Raw genomic sequence first — 25,929 nt, 5'->3', positions numbered from 1 at the left:
TGTTTCAAACCCTAAGCAAAGTATTTAAACAGTGACACACCCAGTATAGCCCCTATAATACAATATAATCTAAAAATGAATGGTAGTTTAGAATTTTCATAGGCCATCAACAATTTATTATAAAAAATATTGTGATTTAGTATAAGTGTAAATATTCAGTTTAACGAAGTTGAATAATTATTTTTTCTATTTAACTTGCCCAACTTCAATTATACGATATTATCGTCTATACTTTGGTTATTATATATACGAGGCATATCCAGAAAGTAAATGTACTAAGGCTCTCACGACCGCAGGAAATATATTTTTACTATGTTCGCTAGACTGCTGTATAGCTTTACTCCTCTCGTTTATAACAAGACCATCACAAGTTCAGTACGTTGAAAACTGTGGTCACAAGAATTTTTCTCGTGAAACATGTCGATCGAGTTTGCCGCCAAGTGCGAAATCCACGCCGTCATTCATTACCTCTATGGAACGCTATAAACTGGAGGGTGATAATTTTCTCAAGTCTATTGTTACTGGAGATGAAACTTGGGTTGCACACTATATGCCTGAAACCAAGAGACAGTCCGAATACTAGTGTTCAAAAATAAAAGGAAGGGTCTGTTAACAAGAGGAGTCTGCCTGCTGCACAACTCCAGACCCCACATAGCCAATTCGTGAAACAATTTTTGGGCTCATTTGGATGGGATGTTTTGAACCACCCTCCGTATTCCCCGACCTGGCGCCTTCAGATTACCATTTGTTCACTTCCCTGAAGAAGCACACGGGTGGAAAAAAATTGTTTACTGACGAAGAGGTGAGGGGGCGGTCGAGAAGTGGACAAAGGAAGTGGCGGCAGACTCGATCGACATTTTTCACGAAAAAAATTCTTGTGACCACAGTTTTCAACATACTGAACTTGTTATGGTTTGTTATAAAGAAGAGGAGTAAAGCTATACAGCAGTGTAGCGAACATAGTAAAAAAATATTTCCTGCGGTCGTGAGAGCCTTAGTACACTTACTTTCTGGATATGCCTCGTATGATTTCCCAACGAAGCAACATGGCAACGTCGCAAAAAAATAACGATGGAAAAACTAACAGATAAAGCACCGTACTCTATTCTACCCAAACTAGGAATACTATTAAATTAATGTCCTTACCTTTCCAGAATTATTATCGGACTCTTTTTCGTGGAAAGTAGTATTCATCTGCGAACCAAATCTCTTTAGTTGTGCCTTATCTTCATTAGCATGCCAAATGTCTTTTTTAACGAAGTAATAAGCATCTTGTTGGGCACCGTGCATTACTAAGCTGAATGGTAACAAGAACGTATCGTTGAAAACTGACGTGAACACATCCTTATAAATTGGATTGGCGTTGGGTACGCTTTGTACAATCACACGACCGTCCGATGATCTCGATATATGAATACCGTTACCAAAAAGTGGTGCTAAAGATGCTCCCGGCTGGGTTCCATGTGCTTTGGGACCTCTATCTGCATTCTCTTCTAAATCGTTCATGTAGAACGTCATCCACATCGGATCAAAATATTTCGGTTTCTCTTTGAATGAATTAATTATCGGGTCAGCGTGGGTTTGGGATTCCGGAAGAGATGTGAGTTTTCGTTTGTTCAACAATTTGGTCAAATGATTGAAATAAACGGATGTTATGTCCAATGGTATGTTACCAAGACTTGCCGACATAGATGGTAATAATGACGGGAATGTTGAAATGGATTGTGGCATCTGAGGCATGAGTAGCTTCAAGTCGTAGCCGACCAAAGATAACCAATATTTTTCATCTATAAAAGTTTACAACTATTTTTAGAATAATTTAAAAATGATTTTAATTCTATATTCTATTGAACTGAAAATAATTAAGATTTGGAGATGTATAAAAGATGAATATAATACAAAATGTATGGTTATATAATGGTTATATTCTATAACTGTAGCATATTTCAAACAATATATAATATTAAGTACATGAAATTTTTTTCAACTACATACCTTTAAGGTATTGTCGAGTAGGCATTACATTTATTGGATCATTGCCATTGAATCTGTATAAATGTAGTTGTTGAGGTTCTGTTGCTCGAGCTAGCATTCCTTCCCATTGAGGTGACATCCATTGTCCAACTAGAGGATCATAAACTTTTCCATTGGGCATATGAACCAATGATGTAACCTGTTTTTTGTTAAAAACAAAATACCATTATATTCATATTTAACGAAACGTTTAAACAATTATTGTAAAGAATTTATTTTTAAATGACAGATCATTAATTATTGTAGTGAATATAAATAAATACATTTAGTAAAATTAGTAAAATATTTCATAGTTCAATTTTTAACAAATATAGCTCGCTATGCAGCATTGTTTTTAGTAACTTCAAGTCAGTTTGATTCAATTTAAACAGAAACTCAAAACAAAAGCAAACTAAAAAATAAAAATATAAATAAATTATGTGATTTTTTGAAGTAATCACCAGATTTGTTCACAGTGAATTTGAAGTAAAATCACGTATAATTTTACATTTGTAATTTTAACAAAAACTATTTAAGAAAATTGAGCCCCTTAAAGTAGATGGACTTCCAGATTATAAAAAATAATGACCAATAATTCTAAAAGCTTAAGTAAACACCAATTAAATTCTTTATGTAACGATATTATTGTTCAATTACGATTTAGTTATCATAATTACCTGATCTAAGAGTCCACCACAAAAATCAATTGGCAAATATAAGTATGGATTAGAATCATAAACTATGTGCCCATATGGAGATCTCATAATTTCTCTAATGCCTTCTCCGTATTGATTGAAAATCATGACAGGTGTTCCACAATGGTCAGTAGCTACATAATACTTATATCTATGCACTTGAGCGTAAATTAAAAATCCCCTATCGTCATATGTTAGCGACATCAACTTTCCATCTCTCGGACTAAATATATTACTGACCTGTTGAACGGATAACATGTGTTAGTAATTACATAATATTGTAATATAATTAACTTACTTCATTTGGATTGTTATGATTAGTATAAAAGAACTGAGTAACATTTCCAAAATTATCTTTCCGCGTACTAAGCCTATTGAGATGATCGTAGAAGTATCGTACATCAAATCGGCCTCTTTTTATTGCCCTCACCTAATTTTAATGGAATATTATTAAGTTTTTATTTTTTATTTTTTTTTTTAATATGTTATTTATTACCAGAAGTCCTTTAGAATTATATTGGAATTTTTCTTCTCTAGCATTTTGCACAACAAGTCCTCGGTTATTATACCTATAAAGACCTTCTCCGAATTTTTCTATTCGATCCATAACACTGTGTTCCATAGGAATCATATTACCCCTAAATATCAAATAAATAAATATTAAGATTTTTGTAGCAATATTTAATTTGTTTTTATGTATGTATAATGTATATACAGTCGAGTTGCGATAACTCGAAGTTGAAGGGAGATAAAAATGAACTTCGAAATATGTATTAATCGAGATATTTAAATCTAATTTATATATAATTTATATTCCTAAGGGAATAAAAAAAAATCGAGTGTCAAGTTTTTCAAGTTATCGCGAATTTGTGACTCGACTGTATTTATGCATTTATAAAAGTTAGCGTGTGTGTTTTAAAAATAATATAGTTATTAGTATGAATGGGTCGTTCTATGTTAATGTCAACATGAATAAATATGTAATAATAATATTATTATATGTACCTGTACGTCATGGCAAGCATATTTCCATTTTGATCATATTTAAAACTCCATGGCTCTTGTGCTTCCACTGACATTAGTTGCCCATCGGCATCAAACGTGTAGTTCTTAACGATTGTATAAGTGTTTACACCTACGTTATGCGTGTAAGTACGTGATTGTTCAATTCGACCATCTAGATTATACATAAACTCCATGCGGAAAACTTCCATCTGGTGTATCGTGACGGACATGTGTGTCACTTGGAAATAGTCATTTGTTACTCGATTAAATATACCAGTTCCGTCGGTAAGTCGTGTTATGTTTCCGTTTGTACTTCGCTATAAATAAATAATTACTTAGTAGTTGAATGTTTCTATATATTTTTGTAAAAAATAACTCACCTCAAATTGACCTAATAGCTGTTTGCTACCAGTGATCGGGTTGTATTCAATGCGATTTTCTGGTAAGCTCTGTCCACCAATACGACCTTCAATCAGAATCACTCTGAAATTACTGTCATATTCGTATGTTATTTTGGCATTACTAAGACCAGTCTTAGGCCCATAATCAATTCTTTCTTCGATTAACAACCCATCGTTATATTGGTAGTCCCATCGATATTCGAAATCCATTTCGATATTTAATACTTGACTTGGCAGTTGCGTGTTTGGATAGTATTTAACTTTTGTTATACCATCTCCATGTACTACCTATATATTACAATATAATCAAAGACATTTTAAAATAATTGCATGTAAATTTCTATTTAATTAAGATAAATTAATTTTCAGAAATTTCAAAGATTAACTCCTGAAACTTTTCAAATGTATGTAATTTAACTTTTCATTTTAATTGCCACCTTATTATTTTATTAAGTTTGAAATATTTTTTAATTTTACTTGGTAATATATTTCATTAGTAAAACTTTATTCTTAATTTTAAGTAAGCCTTATAAGCTTAATCTCAATTACATTCTCCGTGAATTATATAAATATACATTTTTTAAATAAACTTTATTATTTAATTATTCATAAATTAACCAAAATATAATTGAACATAAACAATTATTAAAAGATTTTTGTTATAAAATTTCTTCTGAAAATTTCTTGCTAACATCACTAATTTCATTCAAACATTTACCTGAGATAATTGACCAGAACTACGATATCTGTATAGTACTCGGGCACCATCTCCAGGATACACAGTTTGAAGTAGCGCTCCAGTATAACTATAATGTTGTAAGTAAGCTCGTGTCGACCCCGGAGGAGTATATGTGTACCGTATGAATCCCAATGACGTTTGAGATGAAAATGAATGTTTAGTTCCGGATGGCAAAACAATATTTTTCAAGCCACCGGATTCATCATACAAATATCCAAACTTTCGGTGAGTAGAAAGTTCAATTTCAGATATCTGTTGAAAATACCATTATTAAATTTATTAATTATAATTCAGTGACTATATGGTTGTACTAAAAGTCTTTCGTTTCAATTTTAAACAGCAATAAAAAAACTTAATTTATTAACAGTAATGCTTGCCTTATTCCAGTTGTTATAAAGATATTTTACAGGACCTCTGTGACTCAATAACTTTTCTATACACAAACCATGATGAGTGTACTTGTATTGCTCGTTTATTGCACCCCAACTCCAAGATTCTAGGCGATTGAATCTATAACAAAATTTTTATGATTATGCTAATTTTCAAAGAAATTTAATTGTTTTAATTTTATCACCTATCATATGTTATATTAACACTGTGTTTTGAGTGACCAATTGTCCAGGATAAAGGTAGGCCATTCTGGCTGTATGCAATGTTGAGTAAAGAAGTTGATGGCTTATCACTACTGTAAACTGTCTCAATTCTTGTGTATTGATTATAATCAATTATGAGAACGGAACTATTATTAATCTAAACAAAAATGCATAATAAATAGTAAATGATATTCCTGTTTTATAATTAAATATTTACAGTCAATTTTCTTCTGATAATGAATTTCGTAGAGCCCGCATCTCCGACGAGGGAATACGTCCACAATACAATGTTTGACAAAGTACCTCTAGATGAAATTTGTCTATTAAAAACTTGCAACATCTCAGCTTCTACCGGCAAAGACAGTTCTAATATAGGATGTTTAGATTCCGCAAAACATTGCACTACTTCTCCAGATCTGGAGCGGAACATAAATGAACCATTTTTGAAACTAATAGCTTCACTAATAGCAGAAGCGCCTAAAAAAAAATAATAAGACATTATTATTTATTCTATTATTATACCTATTATAGCGTATTAGGCATGTGTTATTCTATAAAAAATGAAGACTTACTATTTTTCACTATAAGTTTTTTGTAATCATTTCCCTCCATTTTAATGGTTATATGATCTCTGCGGCCATCTAATGATATCATACTTATAGGGTTATGCAAAGGTGTAAGAATGTTAACTTCAAAACCATCATCTTCCATTGATATATGAGATGAAAGTTCAAAAACTTCACCCGTTGGAAGCACAACATCAACTAAACGGCCTAATTTATCATAATTATAAATGAATAGCGATCCACCCTGCTGAAATTAAAATATATAACAAACATTTAATATATATGTAGTACTAGTTATTAATAATCATCTTTAAAATTAATTTTTAAAGATAACATTCAAAATATATTTTTGGTAATTAACTGTATTTTTTGTTATGTGTTTACAAATAAAATACTTATAAAATAAATGAAGTGCGGAGATTTGTATTATATTTAATTATTTTGTTTATCATCTTAAATCAAGACTTTTAGTAATTGATGAACGTACTTCTGCAGTAGAATCAGAACGACTTGTAAGAAGACCAGTGCTACTATCGTAGTTAAATGTTATTTCTGATCGCCCTTTTTCTGAAAATTTGACGAGATTTCCAGCACCAGATATCACAAGTTCAGATTTATAATCCTGTGAATTTTCTATAGCACTCACCTTTCAAAACAATATGCATATTTTTAAGGAAATGTATAAAAATTAAAATGTATTAAATATACTTACCACATTACTATAGTCTCTCAAAAATAACATTTTGTTCCCAGAACTATCTGTTACAGTTGATAATTTTCCAAAACTCGTATTCTTAGAATATAGGAATGTATATTTTATTTGACCAGTCATTAAATCGTGGGTTTCCGTATGTTGCCCATATCTATTAAAAATATAAAGTTCTCCAGTGGCAGGATATGGTATTTGATACTCTCCATTCAGAGCATGTGATGGCAAATATGGTTTTAGAGCGAGTATATGAAGATTACCCTAAAATAGTTTCAATAAATTAATTTTTAAATACATTTTAAAATACGATTAATTATGATTTACCTGATCAGCAATGTTAAGTACACCATCTGGAGATGCTATAATAGCTGAAATCGTTGTAAATTTTGCAGTAATCGATAGAAGATGTTCCCGGGACCCATTACCGCATTGACAAGTAGCATTGAAACTGTCACAATCGCACTGCCTAAGTAAACATAAAATTAAAATAAATTATTTTATTTTATTTCCTTAAAAATGTTAGTAAAACGTATAAAGAAAAAAGAAAAATATCACACTATTTAACATTTTGGGGTATAATATTTTTAATATAACTTATCAAATGAAATTCCGTTATTACTCAGTGGTATGTATTAATACCTATTTTATGTTTTACTATTTATCTAGTTTTATAAGAAATAATTGTATGATTGTAACGACATTTTTCCGACATATTATAAAACTTGTTACTTTATTTAGCGAAAAATGTTAAAATAAATATTAATAATTTTAGCTAAGTAATAAATTAATCATTGTACCTATACAATGATAATATATATATATATGAAATAAAAATGTCGGTTCCTATTTATTATGTTAAATCAGTGAATTTTAACGAAAATGATACTTCAGTCTATCTTAAAGAAAATGTATATTAGCTGATCAACATTGTACTGTAGAAGATAATATAAGCAATGATAAGGATTTTCTTAGTAATTAATGAAAATTATTCGTCGAAACGATGTGGATAAAATAGATTTTATGGATAAACTCATTTTAAATTTAATAATGTGGTACGAAGGATTATTAAAACTGATTACCTATAGAAAGAAGCTTAAAGGGGAAGATCCATAAAAGATCAAGATTATAATATATTCAAGTATTCAACTGATAATACCAAGGATGCAATTCATACGTGGAAATGCAAAGGAAAGCAGATTATAGAGAAGAATGGAGAATGGCCACAAATCAACATACGTATAGAAACAATAGAGAGAGAGAGAGAGAGAGAAATGTTTCAGAAAACAGATCATAATATAGAGTATTATGTGCACTGTAGATCATTTTTGAACCCACAAGTTCTACTTAGGTATCATTATGTATTTTATTTCAGTTGCTTATCAACCATAATTGTATAAAAAACTATTAAATAATATTTATTAGCAAAATTAGTTGTTTTTATATCTAAAAAATAATTTATAATAGCATGAGTATTTTATTTTTTTATAAACCAGAAACTGTTTTATCGGTGAGATTTTTTTAAAACGTAATTTAAAATATAAATATTTTTTATTCGTATCACATCTATTCACAATTATTTAAAATACTTATACTGATCTTAGTAATTTATAATACAAATAACTTAAATTGATAGGGTAGTTTTGTGTTTACTAGTTGATAGTACCTACTGATCGAAATTTTTAATATTGAAAAATCTTTTCTTTTTTTTAATAGGATTCTTTGTGTTAATTTTTGTGATAAGGTCTTTTTTTATTTACTTTTGAGGATTTTGAGTTTGCTGATAGCCAGCAAAGTGTGATATGTATCCAGCAGAATTGACCACCTTGATAGTGTTGACCTTTCGTGAATCACTTTGGGCTATATATAAATCACCATATGGACTGAATGTTATGCCCAGAATAGTGCCCAAAGCCGTTTGAGTGGCCTTCAATGATTCTGTCATTACTTCTTGGTTTTCGTGCAATGTTGATTCTTTTCCACCCTTGTCTACTTCATTACCTGAGTAACAATGTAATGGCGATCCTGCCACTATTTTGACACGATGGTCTTTAGTCACTTTTAAAACTACTCTATCGTCAGTGATATGCAAACTTTCGTCCAAAGGATTCAACGCTAAATTAGTAGGCCACTGAAGTTGTACCTAATATAATAATAGGTATGTTAAAAAAATAAATATCACTGAGATCCTATAATTTTTTACATACTTGTGAAGTTGGCACCGCAGCTTTACAAGGCATCGGTTGCCAAATATTGTTATGCTTATGATGACCGATCAATGTATGAATATTTCCATCAGGAGTAATCACTCTAATATTAGTACCATCAGCTAGGTACATGGTCCCATCGGAAGATATAGCAATACCTAAAAATAGAAAATTTAAAAAGTTCAGTGTTTATAAAATCACTTCAAACTTAACATAGTATAGATGCATTTTTAATTGTTTAAATTTTGAAATAATAAAATCTTGAATAAATAAAAATTAATAAAGTATTAATATGAATAACTTATTCATTATTGAATACGTATAATATGATATTTAGATATTATGACTCTTTAGAATAATTAAAACTAATTCTGAATGAAATTTCGGAGGTTCTTGACTTAATATTTAATTTTAAAATAAGTTCACACGTTTATATCTAGTTATAATACAATTAATTTGTTTTGTTTTAATTGCTGGTGCTTCACATAATATTATTTATATTAAATACCTACATATTTTTCAATTTGTTTAAATTAAGCTTTTTATTAATTATTAATTTATAAGTTTATATCATAATTCAACCAAGTTGAAATTAACTTGAAGTAAATATGGAGTACCTATTATTTTATTAAGTTTAAAAAAGAATAATCTTTTCAAATTATTTATCACATAATTATTAGCAGTCAATGTTTATAGTATCATTTCTACGTTTTAATTAGAACTGTAATCGTTTGAAATAAAATAGCAAAATTATTTCTGGAAACGAGTATTTCAATTTATAATAAAGTGGTCTTTGGTATTATTTATTATATTTATACAGGTCTAAAGTACAGTAATAAGCAAGTAACGAGCGAAACGGAACCACGTATCCATATTAATGTAAGAACAAAGAATGGACGTTGGCAAAGCACATGATGTGATTTATTAAATTGTTTGAATTAGTTGTAGTAGAGCGGATCAAACGTAGAGAGAATTAAAAGTTGTAGAGATAAGGGAACAAGGGCGCGTCTGCAGAATCGTTGATGAAATTTTGGAGGACCTTCCAAACTAATATAAACTTTTCTATCAGCTACTGCTAAAAGATCAAGCTCGTGGAGAACTGGTGAGTAGTTACGCAACAAATGGAGGATATTCAACACACATAGCCGGCATAAGATAGAAAGCGGCTTTGGATTCGCTGAATGATTGTAAAATAGGAGGCAGTGTGTGTAAGTCAAATATATGTTTGGTATTTCCGTACTTGCGATGCCGTCGATCTCTTTTGGCAATTGTAGTCTGTCAATACTAAAAAATTATTTATATTCACGCTCGAGAATATTCGATACCCTATTTCTCAATAGGCCACTGCTTGCCGTATTTTCGCAAAGTCAACGGCCTCAGTTGTGACAATGACATCCATCCCGATGGTGTGTGGAAAGAGAGCATAAGTTTGCTTTTTAGCGAGGGTAATTGATTTAAGTTTTAATGTGAACCAGGCTGGGAATTTAGATTTTACATACTTTGTCATAGGCGCAAAATGCAGAATACGGTAATAAAACGCATCATATAAGGTGCAATCAGTCGAATCAACTTCGATTAAATCAATAACAATATTTAAAATTATAATTACTATCTACAAATAACTATAGGTTATATTGGTTATTTTAAATTTCTAATATTTTCTCTTATAAATAGCTATTAAGCAAATCAATTTGTATTCTTTAATGAGTTATATATAATAATATATTAATAACTATTGATTAATTTCCAAACCTTTAGGATTCGAGAGTTTTGCGTTGATTGCTTTTCCACCATCTCCACAACTACTTTGATCACCTGGTATACAACGTTCTCCTGAACCAACGTATACCTCAAAGTTTATTGTAGGGTCAACTACTACCGAATTTGTAGTTAAAACACGAAGTATTTGATGCTTTTCAGGATCAGAAACGTATAAATGTCCATCAGAAGGAGACAAGCATAAATAGTATTGATATGATACTTGAGTGGCACTGAAAAAAATATATTGTACATATTTTACAATAGGTACTAAATATTTAAGTACTAAAACTTTCTGAATAAGTACCTAAGTTGTAATACTGTAAAAACGCTTCCATCAAATGTCAACTTTCTAATAAGATTAAAGTCTCCGACATAAAGGCTTCCATCAGGACCACAGGCTAATGCTAAAGGTAATAAGAGTCTTGTGTCCTTCGCTAGTCCATTACAATCCTTGCAATTCAATGGTCTCTGCATACCTGTGCCAGTTATGACATGTAATGTGTGAGGATATTGATGTTTAAAGTACAATATTGAACCATCGCCTTTTTGTAAAATCCCTAAAAGTGTACATGTCGGTGTTAAATCAATGTATTGATTAAAAGTGTTTAAATGATTTAAATTTTTCTAAAAATATTATTATTATTATCAAGTCAAAATGTATGTTTAAATGTTTCCATTAATTATCTATGTATATTATACTTAATATACAATTTAATTTACCTTCGTGGAAGTTATAATGGTGATGCACATCTAAACTCCATCCACCTATGTCTGATATATCCACATCAAAACCTTGTAGAACCGCCATCTGAACTTCCCATACGATTTGATTACAGCTCTTATATTCATAACCAATTGAAACTTTTGCATTTGCGATTCCATAGACCTAGTAATGCATTACATAATAATGTTCATTAAATATAAAATGTCTCACAACAAAATATATTGTAAATAAATTATGAATAAATTAACAATTAAAAATTAACTATATAAAACAAACTAACTTTTTGTTTATAAACATTTCGCTTATCCCACGTAAACGTGTACTTCAAATTAGGATCCGCCTCAAGTTTATGATTATAAATTGATCCTTCAATTTCAACTGAGATGTGTACAACTTCTAGTTGTGGTGATATATCAGATTGAGTGAGATGAATAATTAAATACGAATAATATCCGGTTGCCCAGCTGCTTCTATATATTAGATTCAAATTTGAACCAGGGATACCAATACTTTCTTGAAGTAACTAGAAATAAAAATATTAATTTTACATTTTTCAGCTAAACTCAAATAACTTATGTTAACAAAACTTAAATTTTCTGATGAAAATGTTTATAGTTTTAATATTACAATTGATAATTTTAAATTATTGTATTTAAATTTGTTCTAACTCTACGTAAGAAAATACTGGAAAAAAACCAAGATCAAGGTAAATTGGTGGAAACTTTCGATGGATAAGATCAGGGAGTGGTTGGAAAAATTAGCCGAACATTTTACCTACAGGGAATAATTTAGTCATCAATCTAGAGAACTAATATAAACATATGAATAGTAACTTTTGACGTTTTTTTCCTGATTCTATACCTGACAAACCTACGAATCATGATTACAAACAACTATAAACAATCCACAGCCTAATAAACTACCCAAGCTATACAGTAACATGTACAATGAACTACTTTAATAACCTTAAGTAGCTCTTAATTAATTAATTTATCGATTGTAGTGTGTACGTATTTATTTGCTTATTTTATTTATATTCATATAATTTGTTAATTTGTTATTTATCTAGTCCTTTCTACTGAATAACATAACATTATTACTAATAATATATATAAATACGAAGGTGGTTGGACATGAAAAAAAATTGATAATAGGTAAATTATCTATATAATAGAAAGACGAAGGTTATTGCACCAAATTGACATTACTGAAAACGAATTTATGTTTGTAAAGTAGATAAAATACATGCAGGCGTGTGTCCTCATATAATTATAATATACGCACACTATTATTGTCGGGTATTTTACCTGCGTTTCCGCGAATATAACACTTTTTCCTGGCATGCCTCCAATTTTCTCTGGCAACCATGTAGATATAATTTGTGGATTTTCTTTGTGATCAATGCACGGTGTTATGTTGTATGAATTCTGTTCACTTAAACCTACACATATAAGGTAATTAATTTATGAGAACGGTTATTGATTATGTATGATATTGGTAAAAAAAAAAAAAATCGTCAATGAATGCTACCATTTGAGTCCAACGTGGATTCTTTATATGAATCCATTTCCTCGTTTATGGTCATTATTATTGAAGATATGGATACGATCTGGTTCCAGGGCACATACAGTGTTTTGGTCTGGGGTCTAAAGGGGCTTCGCTGAAACTGAAGAGTCACTGCTTCGCCGCCGTTGACCATTACGTCAAACCTAAGCACGCACATATTTAATCAATACATTCACAGAGATTGATTTGAATTGATTTTATTTACCATCCACCAGCCCTAGTTAACGTGAATCCAAATCTTGAATCCCGATCTACTGAAACTCGAATGCCTATAATACCCAATCCTTGTGGTGACAATACTTGGCCCCTCACTACAGATACTCGTCTAGAGAAAAAACACATTGACATATTAATACCATTAGTACCTACTAAATAGGCCGATCGTCGATAATATGTTATTTTCTTCTTAAAATATTAATCAAAAATAATAGAAACAGTAGGTCATGTTAAAATTTATTTTTTTTTAAATGTCAAATTTAAACAATTATTAATTACCTAAGTGTTGAAAATAAATTACCACTTTAGCCGTTACTCGTTATGTGAGTAATGTTTTTTTTTTAATGTAATTAAAGTTATAATAATCGTGTAGAAATATTTGTAAAATAATTGAAATTATTAATTTTGTATATTATAATATCAATTTTAAAATATTTTATACGGAGATCTATCCAACATAATATGTTATGTATCCAATCATATAATATTTATTTTAAGAATTTATTGAACGTTTAAAAAAGTTAACGAATATTACTTGATAATTGATAGGTATCACACATAGTTGAGCAAAACTACAAATAAAATAAAATATTGTACTCGATGAAAAATTTTTTGGATTTTTTCCGTTATACTTATACCACTATTTAAGTTGATTTTTTTAATCATTTACTCGTGTGTTAAAAATTACGTGAACCATGATTATGATTTATTTTGTTTTTGATACTTTGTCGTATTTAATTAATTAAAATAAAAGTCTAAAAACATTTTCTTTATTCCTTTGTTTATGATTGCACCGTTACCAAGGCGTATACAACTATCTTTAATCTAAAATTTCGAAATTTCTGATCCATATTTCTACTTTTCTGGATATCTTACATCTATCATGTATACACAATGATATATACTTATTCTCACTGCATATAGGTATCTTTAAAATACATGTATAATATATGTATATTGTGTCAAGTTTGCTACAAATTTTAGTGAAAAATATATTATTTTTAATTGAAAGTTTTGTTTTATTGTGTATATCCCAGTTATATGCATTTATATTTATATTTATGAAGAAGGCCAATACTCGACGATATTGCACAATACTTCCTCGAACAAAACTACTAAAAAATTCAATTTAAATAGTGGCATACGTATAACAGAAAAGATATTTTTTTAAATCTAACCTATAAAATAGTCCGTTATAAATAATTTAAAAAAGAATATTAAAATATAAAGAAATAGGTACGCCTATGTCACCTATCCTAAATATTACGTAATATCGTTAAATATCCAACTGACATTATCCATTTAATATTTTTATTGTTAAGTCTTAACTAGTTGCAATTATATTGTATGGATAATTGGATATGATTAATTATTTTTAGGGAAGGTATTAATTATTTAACAAAAACCTTGTTCAATCAGCTTATATATTTGATTTCTTCAATTGAAACACTGTGATAACACTAGTTTTTTTTAATATTTAAATTTGAATTACCTATGTATATTTAAAATTATTATTTATATTAAAAATTATAACATTTATAAAGTAATAAAAAAAAAAAGTCTATGTAGTTAGAAAAGACAAATTTGTAGGTTAAGAACTTAAATAATTTACAAAATTAGCTCCCAAAGTTAAAATACAAAACGAAGGTTGAAATAGCTTCCAAAATTATAAAATAGTACAATTTAAGAATCGAGTCAGAAAAGAATTATAAAAAAAAATATAAAAATATTGTTAGTCTTAAATAGGTGTATCTTAAAACAAAAACCTAACATATTTAGACTGATTTAATAAAAATTATTGTAAAAAACTGTAATATATTAAAAATACACAGGCTTTTTAGAAAATACAATTCATAATAATTACTGGTATTTGTAAGTTTAATAATATATTTAACTTTTTATTAATATAATTTATGTTTATTTCACTATTTTCACATTTTATTTAGTACAATAATCTATAGTAGATATTATTAACCTAACAGTGATATCTGATGATACGCGACGCATACTGTTTTTTTCCTGATTTATTTAAATATTAAATTAAGAAATATAATATAGAAATAATATTTCTAGTATAAGCCAAGAGTTGTTACATTTTATTATTTCAAACATTACAATATACTTTTAAAATAACCCAAATAGGACGGTCTAATTATTTAAATGTTCCAATATTATTGCTCTACAAAAAATATAATAATAATAATAAAGTTTAGTCATTGAAAAATCAGATAATATTATAATATCACTCAACTGAGCTGATTTAGAAGTCTATAATTGTAGTTATAAATTAAAATAATGTAATATCTATCTGATCGTAATATTTTGTATTCATTAGTATGTACAACGCGTGTATTTTGCAATATTTAACTTAATAATCTACCCAGAAAAAAGTTACGGATATGATAATAATTGTACGACACAATTAACATAATATTTAGACACTAAGTATACGAAAAAGACATTTTAATTAAACAATGAAACAGTTTGTAAAAGAAAAATAATAATAAAAAAAATCTAAAAATATTGAAAGACACAAAAGACGCCACATTTTAACAAGCAACATTTACAGGCCCTGGAATACAGTTGATTTATTTCCAATTCGGCTTTTGGCTTTTAATAATAGATTATTAGATTATCATAAAATAAGTTCAAAAATTGTTACACTTTTTAGTTCACTATAGTGAGCATTAAATTTGAGATGTGATAGATTATGTGTGCAAATGGATATTAGCTGCATTTTTATAAATTATAAATTAAATTTGTAATTATAGCAATATTTTTTAAATCAATAAACAAATTCATACGCATGACTGCAATAGTTATCAGTTTAGGCGACTATTATACGAGTATTATAATTGTATGTTTTCTAACTGTGTAGATACGGTTCTATATTAATAAATAAATAGGTATGCATATTTACAAGTTATATTAATATCGTAATTCATAGATGTGTTTGTATAAACGATTTACGGTAGTTTAATCAATAGATAGGTAATTAAACAATGGTTATTAATATTATATACTGTTCAAGAATTAAATAAATAATAATTTAGGTATTTATTTACAATGTTATTATTTTCTAATACATAATATACTAGAATATTTTTACGTTCACATGCAAAAAGCAGAATACGCCTGAACAAAAACAAAAACAAGCATAAATTAGACAAAATATTAAGCCGGGAGCGTTTGGTTCTGAAAGCTGTTGCATAAAAAGATGTGCAGTACCTATTCTAGTGATGTTTTAAATAAGCTTTATTTCACGTTGTCAATGATAATAGAGAATTTAATGCATGCAATAATGATTTCGTTGTGGTTGGTGTTGTCAGTTTTATATTTTTATTCCACAGAAATATAATAGGTATAATTAATAAACACATAAAGTGCGGATTAATTATAGTATAGTATGCGAAAAAAAGTAAGAAAAAACTAGCTGCAATCGATGTAGGTAGTCAAACCATCATAATTTCGATTGGATTGACCAAATCACTGTTCTTACGAAAAAATACACGGAAATTGTTGACCCGATATATTTACATATAATCAGGCAATAATATATGAGGAGCAAATGAATCCAATACTAATGATATTACTGTCCAAAATGACTTAAAAATAAAATGCACCAAATGGCAAATGTAAGATCGTAATGTAATTCTGCTTAATGGTCAAAGCTTTCAAATCATTCTAAATTGTTTTCGATCTGTACTGTAGGAAAATTTAATAAATTTATGTATACACCAATGTGTATGCAAATACGTAAGAAAATTACACCGATTTCAGGTAGGTAACCGACTCTTGAATTAACGATGGATTGCTAGGTGCTGCATAAACTATGCGTTAAACAATTGTTTGGTTTAAAAGTTTAAGGCAGCAGCATGGTAAATACTAATAATAATATTATGTACTTGGAAGAGTAAAATCTCGGACATTTTGTACAATTAAAAGTTTATATGATTTCGTGATGTAAATATAATCATGTGTAAATAAAAGAAAATACACAACTGGGTTAAAATATCCGTAAATGTAATATCGATGAAAATATATATAGATGCATACATATCCTCAAAAAATGGTGATATAATAAAAAAATAAAATAAAATAATAATAATAATAATAATCGTAAGGAAAATACCGATATATTGTAATAATATCGTCCGCATTATCGATCCATCTGTTGTAAAAATTACAATCGTGAATTAAAATTTTAATTATTTTTAGTTAATTATTTTTTTTATAAATTAATAGATATATATGTAAATAAAAAATAACCTATAAAACAAAATATTTAATATCAGTGCTAAAATGTTTGCTTCTAATGCCTATATGCTAATTACTACTGGACGACACATATAGAGACACATATGACAAAAAAAAAAACAAAGTTGTAGATACCTGTATTATACTTGTAAACATATCGCAAGAGCATCAGCTGAGGTTATCTGTATATTATAATTAATAATAAGCTAACCAAAATATGTAAATATAGTATTAAAAACAAACTTGTACAATTTCGATCAACAGCGTAATTTGTGTTATTATTATTATTATTTTTATTATTATTATCAATATCAACGAAGTAATACATTTTGTAAACATTTTGCAGGTGGAGTTTTACTATACTAATAGTTTACTTTTTCATTTTAACCAATATTATAATCACGTGCTATTTTAATCCCGTAAACGACATCGACACCAACTCTGTACATAAATAATTCCCATGCTGTTACCTTATACCTTTATTTGAATAGTTCAATGTGTTAAATTGTTAAACCGGATAAAATGGTTTATTATGAGATAACTAGAAAGGGTTTGTTATTATAGGCAACAAAAATCTACTCATTCTTGATGAAGTTACGAAAAAAAAATAAAAAAAAATATTACAATAATCTGGGTTAAAAATTTCGCAAACAACAAATTATAAAATTATCATATATATTATTATAATCAATTAGTCATTTCTTAAATCGTTTACCAAAATGAGAACAAAATGATGAGCAATCTGACTATGTGCTGTCAGAAAAAAATCAAATACAAGCTTTATGAAATATTAAAAAAAAAACCAAAAACAAAATTACAATTTATAATTTGTAAACTTACCGAGGTGCAAAGGAGTTCCAAAATTCACTATGGTACATATTCGTTTCGAAGTGTACGAGGACGGACAATAGAAAAAAAGAGAATGAAAAAGAGCAGGAATATTACCAAAATACCATTTTAAAATATATAAAAAAAAATATCTTATCGTCTAACTCTTGTGAGCTCTAGACATCTTAAACAAACTAAATATAGAAATATTGCACTGGACACAGCCCAGCTGATGTTAATAAATTGCAATTTTTTACAAACGCATAAGTATGGCGGAGTTCGTTGGTAATTGTTAAAAATAATGTTTTCATTGACTTATATTTCTAATAACATTTAGTAAAATTAAAGAACGCAATTTTAATAAATAGATTTGTTTAAGATGTCTAAAACAATGTTCTTAAATCATAATATATTATATAGGCACTATACATAGATTTTTGAGAAACATTAACAGTGTGGTTGGTTTGTACTTATATGAATTGTGTTGCGTGTTTTAGTTTTATTACTTTTTTTTTTTTTTATAACAATTTAAACTAAACAATAGTATACCATCTTAACAGCGTTAGATTATTTATTTATTAAGTTGTTCAACTTTATTGTGTTGAGAATTCTATTTTATAACCAAAACGAACTCCACCTGCATTTTGAAAAGTCTCGTAATGCACGTTTTTCATATGTCGATCTTGATATTATCAAGCTTGTCGTTTCACAATCACGTAATTTAAGTGTAAATGTGATTATGTAAAATACACGTATATATACATAATATATATATATATATGATATATAAATATATATATATGTTTGTATATAAATATATATATATATATATTGTTTTTGCCGAAAGCCAAGCCTTTTGGAACAACATTTTTATTCAGAAAAGGGTACTACACAGGCAGCTACTTATTACAAATAAAGTAAGAAATGAGTCACAAGTATTTTTTTTTCGAGACGTACACAATGGAATTTCGACATATCTATGTAATAAAAGCATTAACACACACAACACAGTGTTGAAAATAAAATAAGTAAAACAAGTAAAATAACAATAAAAAAAAAAGATAGAAAAATCTATCCAACCCCATACACCTAAACATATCATTATTACTTCTTATTTGTATATCAATTGAATACAATAAAATGGCCAACGAAACTAGTATTATAGGAGTTGTATTGGTCTATTTTGTAAGTACAACATGATAACTTATGACATAACGTCTATTGGAAATCATTTGAAATACAATACATACTCTAATCGATCATTGGACGCATTTAAAAATATCTAAATTGATTATTTTTTAAATTTACATAGCGATATTTCATGACTAAAAATGATTATAAAAACATTGTGAATATTTTTTTTTTTTTTTATTAGAGTCTATTATTTTTCTGAATAAAGAATTAATAGAATAAAAAAATAAATAAATACGAATCAGAAACTAAGAAATTACAAATTAATTCATCGTTATCCTTTCAGTTCAAGAATAGCTGTCTTATCTAAGATTATATAGCTAATCATTGTATAATAAATGCTTTATAAAAATATATAACTATTGATTTATCAATTAAGTTTAAGCATAAAATATCTTTGAGATTATTTGGTGTTCAGACAACTAATGGTTGTGTATAGGTACACAAAATTTATACTTTGTGTGTGCCTTTATTTTGTTCAAACTTGAGAATATTAAAAAATAGTTATATTTAACATGTGAATCATTAAATATTTGTCTAAATGGGTGATTGAAATATATGTGTATATAATATATGTATGAATAGGTGTAATGATGTAACCGAATACTTACTGCTCTCTATATTCATCCAAATGTGCATAGCTTTGGACACTATGCTCTTCTACCAGAAATTTCACTCTTTGGTAAAACGAAGCAGTTACCGATGGTGGCTGTTTTCTTAGTAATACATCAAGAGGATCATTGGAAGCTAAACACATTATATGCTCAGCACAGGAAGCAGAATTACAGCACTCGCTATCTGAACAATCAGTCATTCCATCTAAACAGTTAAATATGTTAATTGTACATTATAGTAAACTGAACACCTTTCAATGAAAAATATTATTTTACAATAAATAATATAAATTTGTTAAGTGTTTCAATTGTGAATCATAAATTCATAAATAAATAATTATAAATTATTATAAAATTATTTAAACATTATATACGTGCAAATATGATTTTTATGGTAGAGGTCATATTTCAAACTTTTAATCATTAGATAAATAATAATAAATAAAATTAGTAATAAGCAAAATTAATCATGATCTTGTAGTCTTAGTGATCATTGCGTGTAAATTCAAATCATGACAAAAATTGTAACTGCACTAGCAAAACAAAGATAAAACTAAGTTGAATATAGAGACCAAAACGACAATATTCTTGTATTTTTGTTAATACAATATGAATTTTAAACTTAGTACCCTACAACACTTGTATTTATATCTTATTGATTAATAATATTAACTTAGCTACATTAATACATAATATGTATATATATATATATATGTTGGCGTTCTTTAGTGATGCGACCACGATATAAACAAATATGATTCTTTACAATTTAATAAATAATGATCAACATTGAATTAACACATAATTTTAGAATTTTCTATAGTTTATTAAATATGGTGAAATTTGCTATGTACGTAACTATCATATATTCATATTTGTTAAATTACGTAAATGGGTTTTTTTGATGAATAATTAAAATACAAATGATTTTTTTATCCAATAAGTAACTGTGGCATTAACATAAACTAAAAATTTAAAACCAAAAAGGTCAAATTGTATTTGTATTTAATGAGTATTTCAATATACGTATGTATTGTAAGTTTCGATAAAAAAATATCTAAATTTTGGAAATTGTGAGCTAAAGTAAAATAAAAGAAAGTATATACAAATAAAATATAGGAACACTTCAGAACTAACAATAAAATATTATCACTGCATAAAAATGAGGTACTAACATTTTTTTCCGTAGAAACATCAAATACCTACGTCAATTGAACTGTGTAAATGAGTTGCTTATATTTTTTATTTTATATATTTACAGACAAATGTAATAGATTTTGCAGTAATACCAAAACTGAATCAACAAGAAAAAGGCCGATAACAAGATTTAGTTGATCATAACAAGATTACTACTAAGAATAAGTCTATAAGACAATACCAAAATGAAGAATGTCAAATATTGATCTTACTATGTTAATTACTAATTGAAATATAGGTATACCTTGATCATTATCGATTTCGTCGTTGCATTCCATTTCCAAGCGAACCGAACAACTTTCTCCTTCCCATCCATCATTACATACACAACTGTACAAATTGTTAATTAAGACGCAATTTCCATGATTAGCGCAACCATTATCGCAACCCTCTGAAAAAATATTAGAGCACATATTATATAATATACCTAATAAATTGCGTTTATAATAAAACAATATTGAATTATATTAGGAATTTAATTTTTAACTCACGAAATGTACAATGTTTGCCGTTCCAGCCTCTGGAACATACACATGTACCATTTCTACATTGCCCATGTTCAGAGCATCTTTCGTCACAAGGAAGTTGATCACATTTATCACCTGTCCATCCAATGTCACATTCACATCTACCTTGATCACATTTTCCATGTGGACCACAGTTGAGATTACACAACGCTAAAATTAACGAAATTAGGATATGTTATCAAAGATTTAATTACATGAAGTGTGAGAAAGAAACGCATTATACACCTTGTGAACAATCTGGGCCAGTCCAAAATTTATTGCAAACACAAACTCCCGTTTCTAAGTCATATGTACCATGATCTGAACAACGAGGGAGGCATTGGAATACTTGCTTGTTCATTAATGAACAATCTTCGCCTTGCCATCCAGCTTTGCAATAACATTTACCTGATACACAAATACCGTGGCCAGAACAGCTTTTATCCATACAGTCCACTGAAAATGGAAATAAATCTTTATAATCAAATAATAAAAATAAAACGATTGCAGTACCTTCGCCACAATCATCTCCTTTCCATCCTTGTTGGCATTGGCATACGCCATTTTTACAAACACCGTGTCCAGAACAATCAGCTACTCTGCAATCTGTTTCAGGTATATCACATTCTGTACCTTTCCAGCCTTCTTCACAATGACAAAGGCCTCCGCCGTATTTTCCATGGTTCGAACACAACATCGGACATACACCTTCATTTTTCGTAAATTAATAAAATTTAGGAAAGTCCAATAACACAAAAAAAATGTAATATGCAAACATATTTACTTTTAGAACAATCATTTCCTTGATATCCATCTATGCAGTCACACTTTCCGAGATAACAAGACCCGTGCCCAGAACATTCATTAGGACATGTCGTTGAAACGTCTTCGGCTTCTGCGATTTTAAGTACTACCGTATGTGGTCGAAGGTCATCGTTATAAATAGATAAAAACCATCGACCCGTGTCTAAGTACTGTATTAATGTTATATTAACGACTAAAGGATCTTTTTCGATAACATCTGTCGACCTGCGACTTAGCCTGTTGTCCAATCTACCACCTTTAATGAATTCCGAAAAGTCGTGTTGGGTTATACTAGGAGCTACGTTTCGTCGACCATATACAGCAAAATTAGCTCCCCATGGTAATGTTAGATTGAGTCTCATAAACACTGGCTGTTTATTATAAAACTCCAAGTTCCAAAAATGGTATGGATATACATTGGAACTGTACGGAGTGTTGAAACTAGTTATCTCCAATACTGAAGGCCATTGATATCTAGTATGTTGGCGATGCAAATCATTCAGATCGTCTGGAGTTACATCGCTTTTAAATTTACCACGTGTTGATACATTTGCAACAGTAGTAGTTGTTAGCGGTGGTGCTGTAAAAAACGATTTTACGTATGTATTAAGACTTAAGTACAATTTATCAAAATGTATGGAAAATAAATAAAAATCTGTCACATAATTAGTTATCACGTGTATAAAACAAAGTTCGTTTAATTTTCTCATAATCGATATTAGCGTTGACTTATTTTTAAGATAATCTGATTGAAACTAATTATCTAAAAATCTAATCAATATAACAGGAACTACTTAGTAATTTTAATGTATTTTTTTTTATAATCTAGTTGCTAATCTAGCATCTAAGATCAATGACCATAGTTCGAAATTTTCTAAATAATTAGTGCAATAAAAAATAGAAACGATAATAAAGACATAAAACAACAAATAGTTAGTTGTTTTATTTTCAATTCTTGTTTTACACAAACACAATTAAATAAATAAGCATTAGTTATTTATCAAAAGAAGATAAATATTTAAAATGCTAGGTATTAAATACTCAAAGGACTATCTATGAGAAAAATTCAATAAAATATGATGTTTATTTTGACAAAAGATTATTTTACAACTCATATTAATTTCTTTGTATTACAAAAACAATAATTAGCTTGGATTTCTTAAAATATTATAACTATTAAAAAAATATTTAAATAAAATTACTTATTTATTAATATTTAATTAAGAGGGTATTGCAGTATTCGTTTTCTCTCAAACCTATGTGCAACATGCCAACATAGACAAAACGCATTTGTATAAAATAGTTTTTTTTTTTTTTTTAGAGTAAAATCATACTCCTACAAAAATTGCAGAAAATTATTATCATATTAAATTATTCTTTACGATTTTTACAATGGTTAATTTTACTTTAAAGTTTAAAAAAAAAATATTTAGGATGAAAACGTTTTGTTTATGTTAAACACGGACTTAGAAATTAAATGATGTACAATTTCAAAAAATCGTGGCAATAAAAAAAATTCTGTATTTTCTGAGAAATGCTTAATAATGATAATTATATAGAATAAACGTAAAATTAATTAAGAAAATTTAAAGATATTTAAAACTATGCTTTCGTACTACCGAGTACCGATGATAATCTATTGACCTCAACTCTCAATAATAATAAAAAAAAATTGCAATAAAGTCAGCTTAGGGTTTTTTTTAAATAAAATAAGTCCACAAAAATATAGGTAATATGGTTTATTAAGAACGGTAAATATTAACTTATAAAGTAAAATAATATTTAATCTAGATTTTAGTCTTGAAATTATAAATATTTAACTTAATCAACTAATTCTCTAAAATCATTCCTATATTATTTATAAGTTATAACAATAAATGTTTATGATAAAAATGAATTGTTTTTTCTATTCTTGGATTAAATGTATAAAAGTAAGGTATTTTAATTTGAATTCAAATAATTATTATTTTAATAATATCTTATGACGTTGAAATACAATTATTACATACCTTCAGTGGTAAGTTTCAATGAGTTTTCCGAATCCATTGCAATATCCCTTGATCTTTCCATAAAAACGCATTTTTCTCTAGTATCAGTACATGATTTCCTTACAGCTATTTTTAAAGAAAAAAAAAATCGTTAATCACAATAAAATTTAATTTCTCTACAATATTAACTAACCCATTAAATAAAAAAGAAATGTTGTGATTACGAAGGTAACAAATACCAATAGAAGAAAACTGCATTTCCAAGTGCATTTTAAATTGCATTTTTGTTGTATTTCTTGAAATCTTGAAGTTGAATACGGTGAATATTGAGAACTCAATCCCGTAGACCTTAACGGAAAAACTGGTACAGGCGGATTCGCCCTTGAATTTGTATTAAGCTCACCCGGGAACATCATTTTGAATAATTTTTCACTTCAAATATTAACATGCTGATAAACTATTCATTGAAATCCTAAACAGAAAAAAAATATTATAAATATATTTTACTTCCATTGAGAATTATTAAAATGTAGAACAACATACTAAATTTAAATTAATATTTATATTCAAGGGTGTATATTGTATGCAATATATTTAAAATTATAAGTTATATCGATAAAACTGGAGATATATTTTTACTTATAATAAAAAAATTATCATTTTGTATTGTACATATGATATTATGATATGCCAATAAAAATATCATCCATCACTTTATCGGTGTAAAACGCTATAAAAAATTATTATTAGCAATAGTGGATAACAAAATTATTTAAATTAATATAAGACGACATTAGTTATTGGTTTTGATTTTAAATTAGACATTTGTATTATACATTTAGTTAGAGTAGGTAAAATAAAGATTTAATTTTAAAATTATATTATCTCTTAATTGCAAATACAATCTTAATCATTGCTAAGGACGAGACTTTCCAGTCATTATTGTTACTAAATTTTTTTTTAAGTGTAGCCAACAAAAAAATATTCTACACGTAATTTAAAAAAAAATAATAGGTACTTAAAATTAAGTTTATAATGCTTACATAGTTAATAATGATAATTGTATAAATTTAAATAATTATAACCCACAAAAATGTAATTTATAGACAAAATATTACATTTTAATAACATAAAGAAACAAAAATACGAATTTCAAAGGTTTGTTTAAGTCATTGAAGTATAAAATCCAATTTTTTATACAATATACGTTAGATAGATATTAATTTTACAAATACGCTTCAGATTTGAGTTTACAAATTATACTCGGATTCAATAGATACTATTACACTAATATAAAATGAAGTATAAGTAAGTAGGTTCCATCTATAGAATAATTTATTGATACAAATAAT

General features: G+C 27.9%; 1 protein-coding gene across 2 annotated transcripts in view; it reads right to left on the bottom strand.

Annotated features, from left to right (window-relative positions):
- LOC113560222 (teneurin-a) overlaps positions 1–25,929 on the bottom strand; it is a 36,421-nt gene that overhangs the window by 1,794 nt on the left and 8,698 nt on the right. Inside the window, exons 2-34 of one of the 2 annotated variants that reach the window (XM_026965988.2) lie at positions 24,771–25,049; positions 24,599–24,703; positions 22,570–23,169; positions 22,299–22,493; positions 22,032–22,241; positions 21,771–21,956; positions 21,524–21,670; positions 20,080–20,287; positions 18,290–18,316; positions 13,182–13,301; positions 12,941–13,119; positions 12,718–12,851; positions 11,691–11,933; positions 11,407–11,572; positions 10,991–11,243; positions 10,678–10,916; positions 8,926–9,083; positions 8,479–8,861; positions 7,046–7,187; positions 6,725–6,982; positions 6,500–6,658; positions 6,019–6,256; positions 5,664–5,923; positions 5,428–5,603; positions 5,231–5,363; positions 4,833–5,105; positions 4,094–4,402; positions 3,714–4,030; positions 3,205–3,346; positions 3,007–3,138; positions 2,691–2,948; positions 1,996–2,173; positions 1,147–1,787 (exon numbers count right to left, since the gene is read on the bottom strand). In XM_026965988.2, the coding sequence (XP_026821789.1) occupies positions 1,147–1,787; positions 1,996–2,173; positions 2,691–2,948; positions 3,007–3,138; positions 3,205–3,346; positions 3,714–4,030; positions 4,094–4,402; positions 4,833–5,105; positions 5,231–5,363; positions 5,428–5,603; positions 5,664–5,923; positions 6,019–6,256; positions 6,500–6,658; positions 6,725–6,982; positions 7,046–7,187; positions 8,479–8,861; positions 8,926–9,083; positions 10,678–10,916; positions 10,991–11,243; positions 11,407–11,572; positions 11,691–11,933; positions 12,718–12,851; positions 12,941–13,119; positions 13,182–13,301; positions 18,290–18,316; positions 20,080–20,287; positions 21,524–21,670; positions 21,771–21,956; positions 22,032–22,241; positions 22,299–22,493; positions 22,570–23,169; positions 24,599–24,703; positions 24,771–24,993 (7,392 nt within the window). In that variant the 5' untranslated portion in view covers positions 24,994–25,049. Of the gene's footprint in view, positions 1–1,146; positions 1,788–1,995; positions 2,174–2,690; positions 2,949–3,006; positions 3,139–3,204; positions 3,347–3,713; positions 4,031–4,093; positions 4,403–4,832; positions 5,106–5,230; positions 5,364–5,427; positions 5,604–5,663; positions 5,924–6,018; positions 6,260–6,499; positions 6,659–6,724; positions 6,983–7,045; positions 7,188–8,478; positions 8,862–8,925; positions 9,084–10,677; positions 10,917–10,990; positions 11,244–11,406; positions 11,573–11,690; positions 11,934–12,717; positions 12,852–12,940; positions 13,120–13,181; positions 13,302–18,289; positions 18,317–20,079; positions 20,288–21,523; positions 21,671–21,770; positions 21,957–22,031; positions 22,242–22,298; positions 22,494–22,569; positions 23,170–24,598; positions 24,704–24,770; positions 25,050–25,929 lie in introns of those variants that run through there. The other variant, XM_026965987.1, reaches the window with a different exon arrangement.

This window comes from Rhopalosiphum maidis, chromosome 3, assembly GCF_003676215.2.
Source record: "Rhopalosiphum maidis isolate BTI-1 chromosome 3, ASM367621v3, whole genome shotgun sequence".
Taxonomy (NCBI): Eukaryota; Metazoa; Arthropoda; class Insecta; order Hemiptera; family Aphididae; genus Rhopalosiphum; species Rhopalosiphum maidis.
Note: the sequence above shows the minus strand (reverse complement) of the source record. Positions and strands in the feature narration are given on the sequence as shown.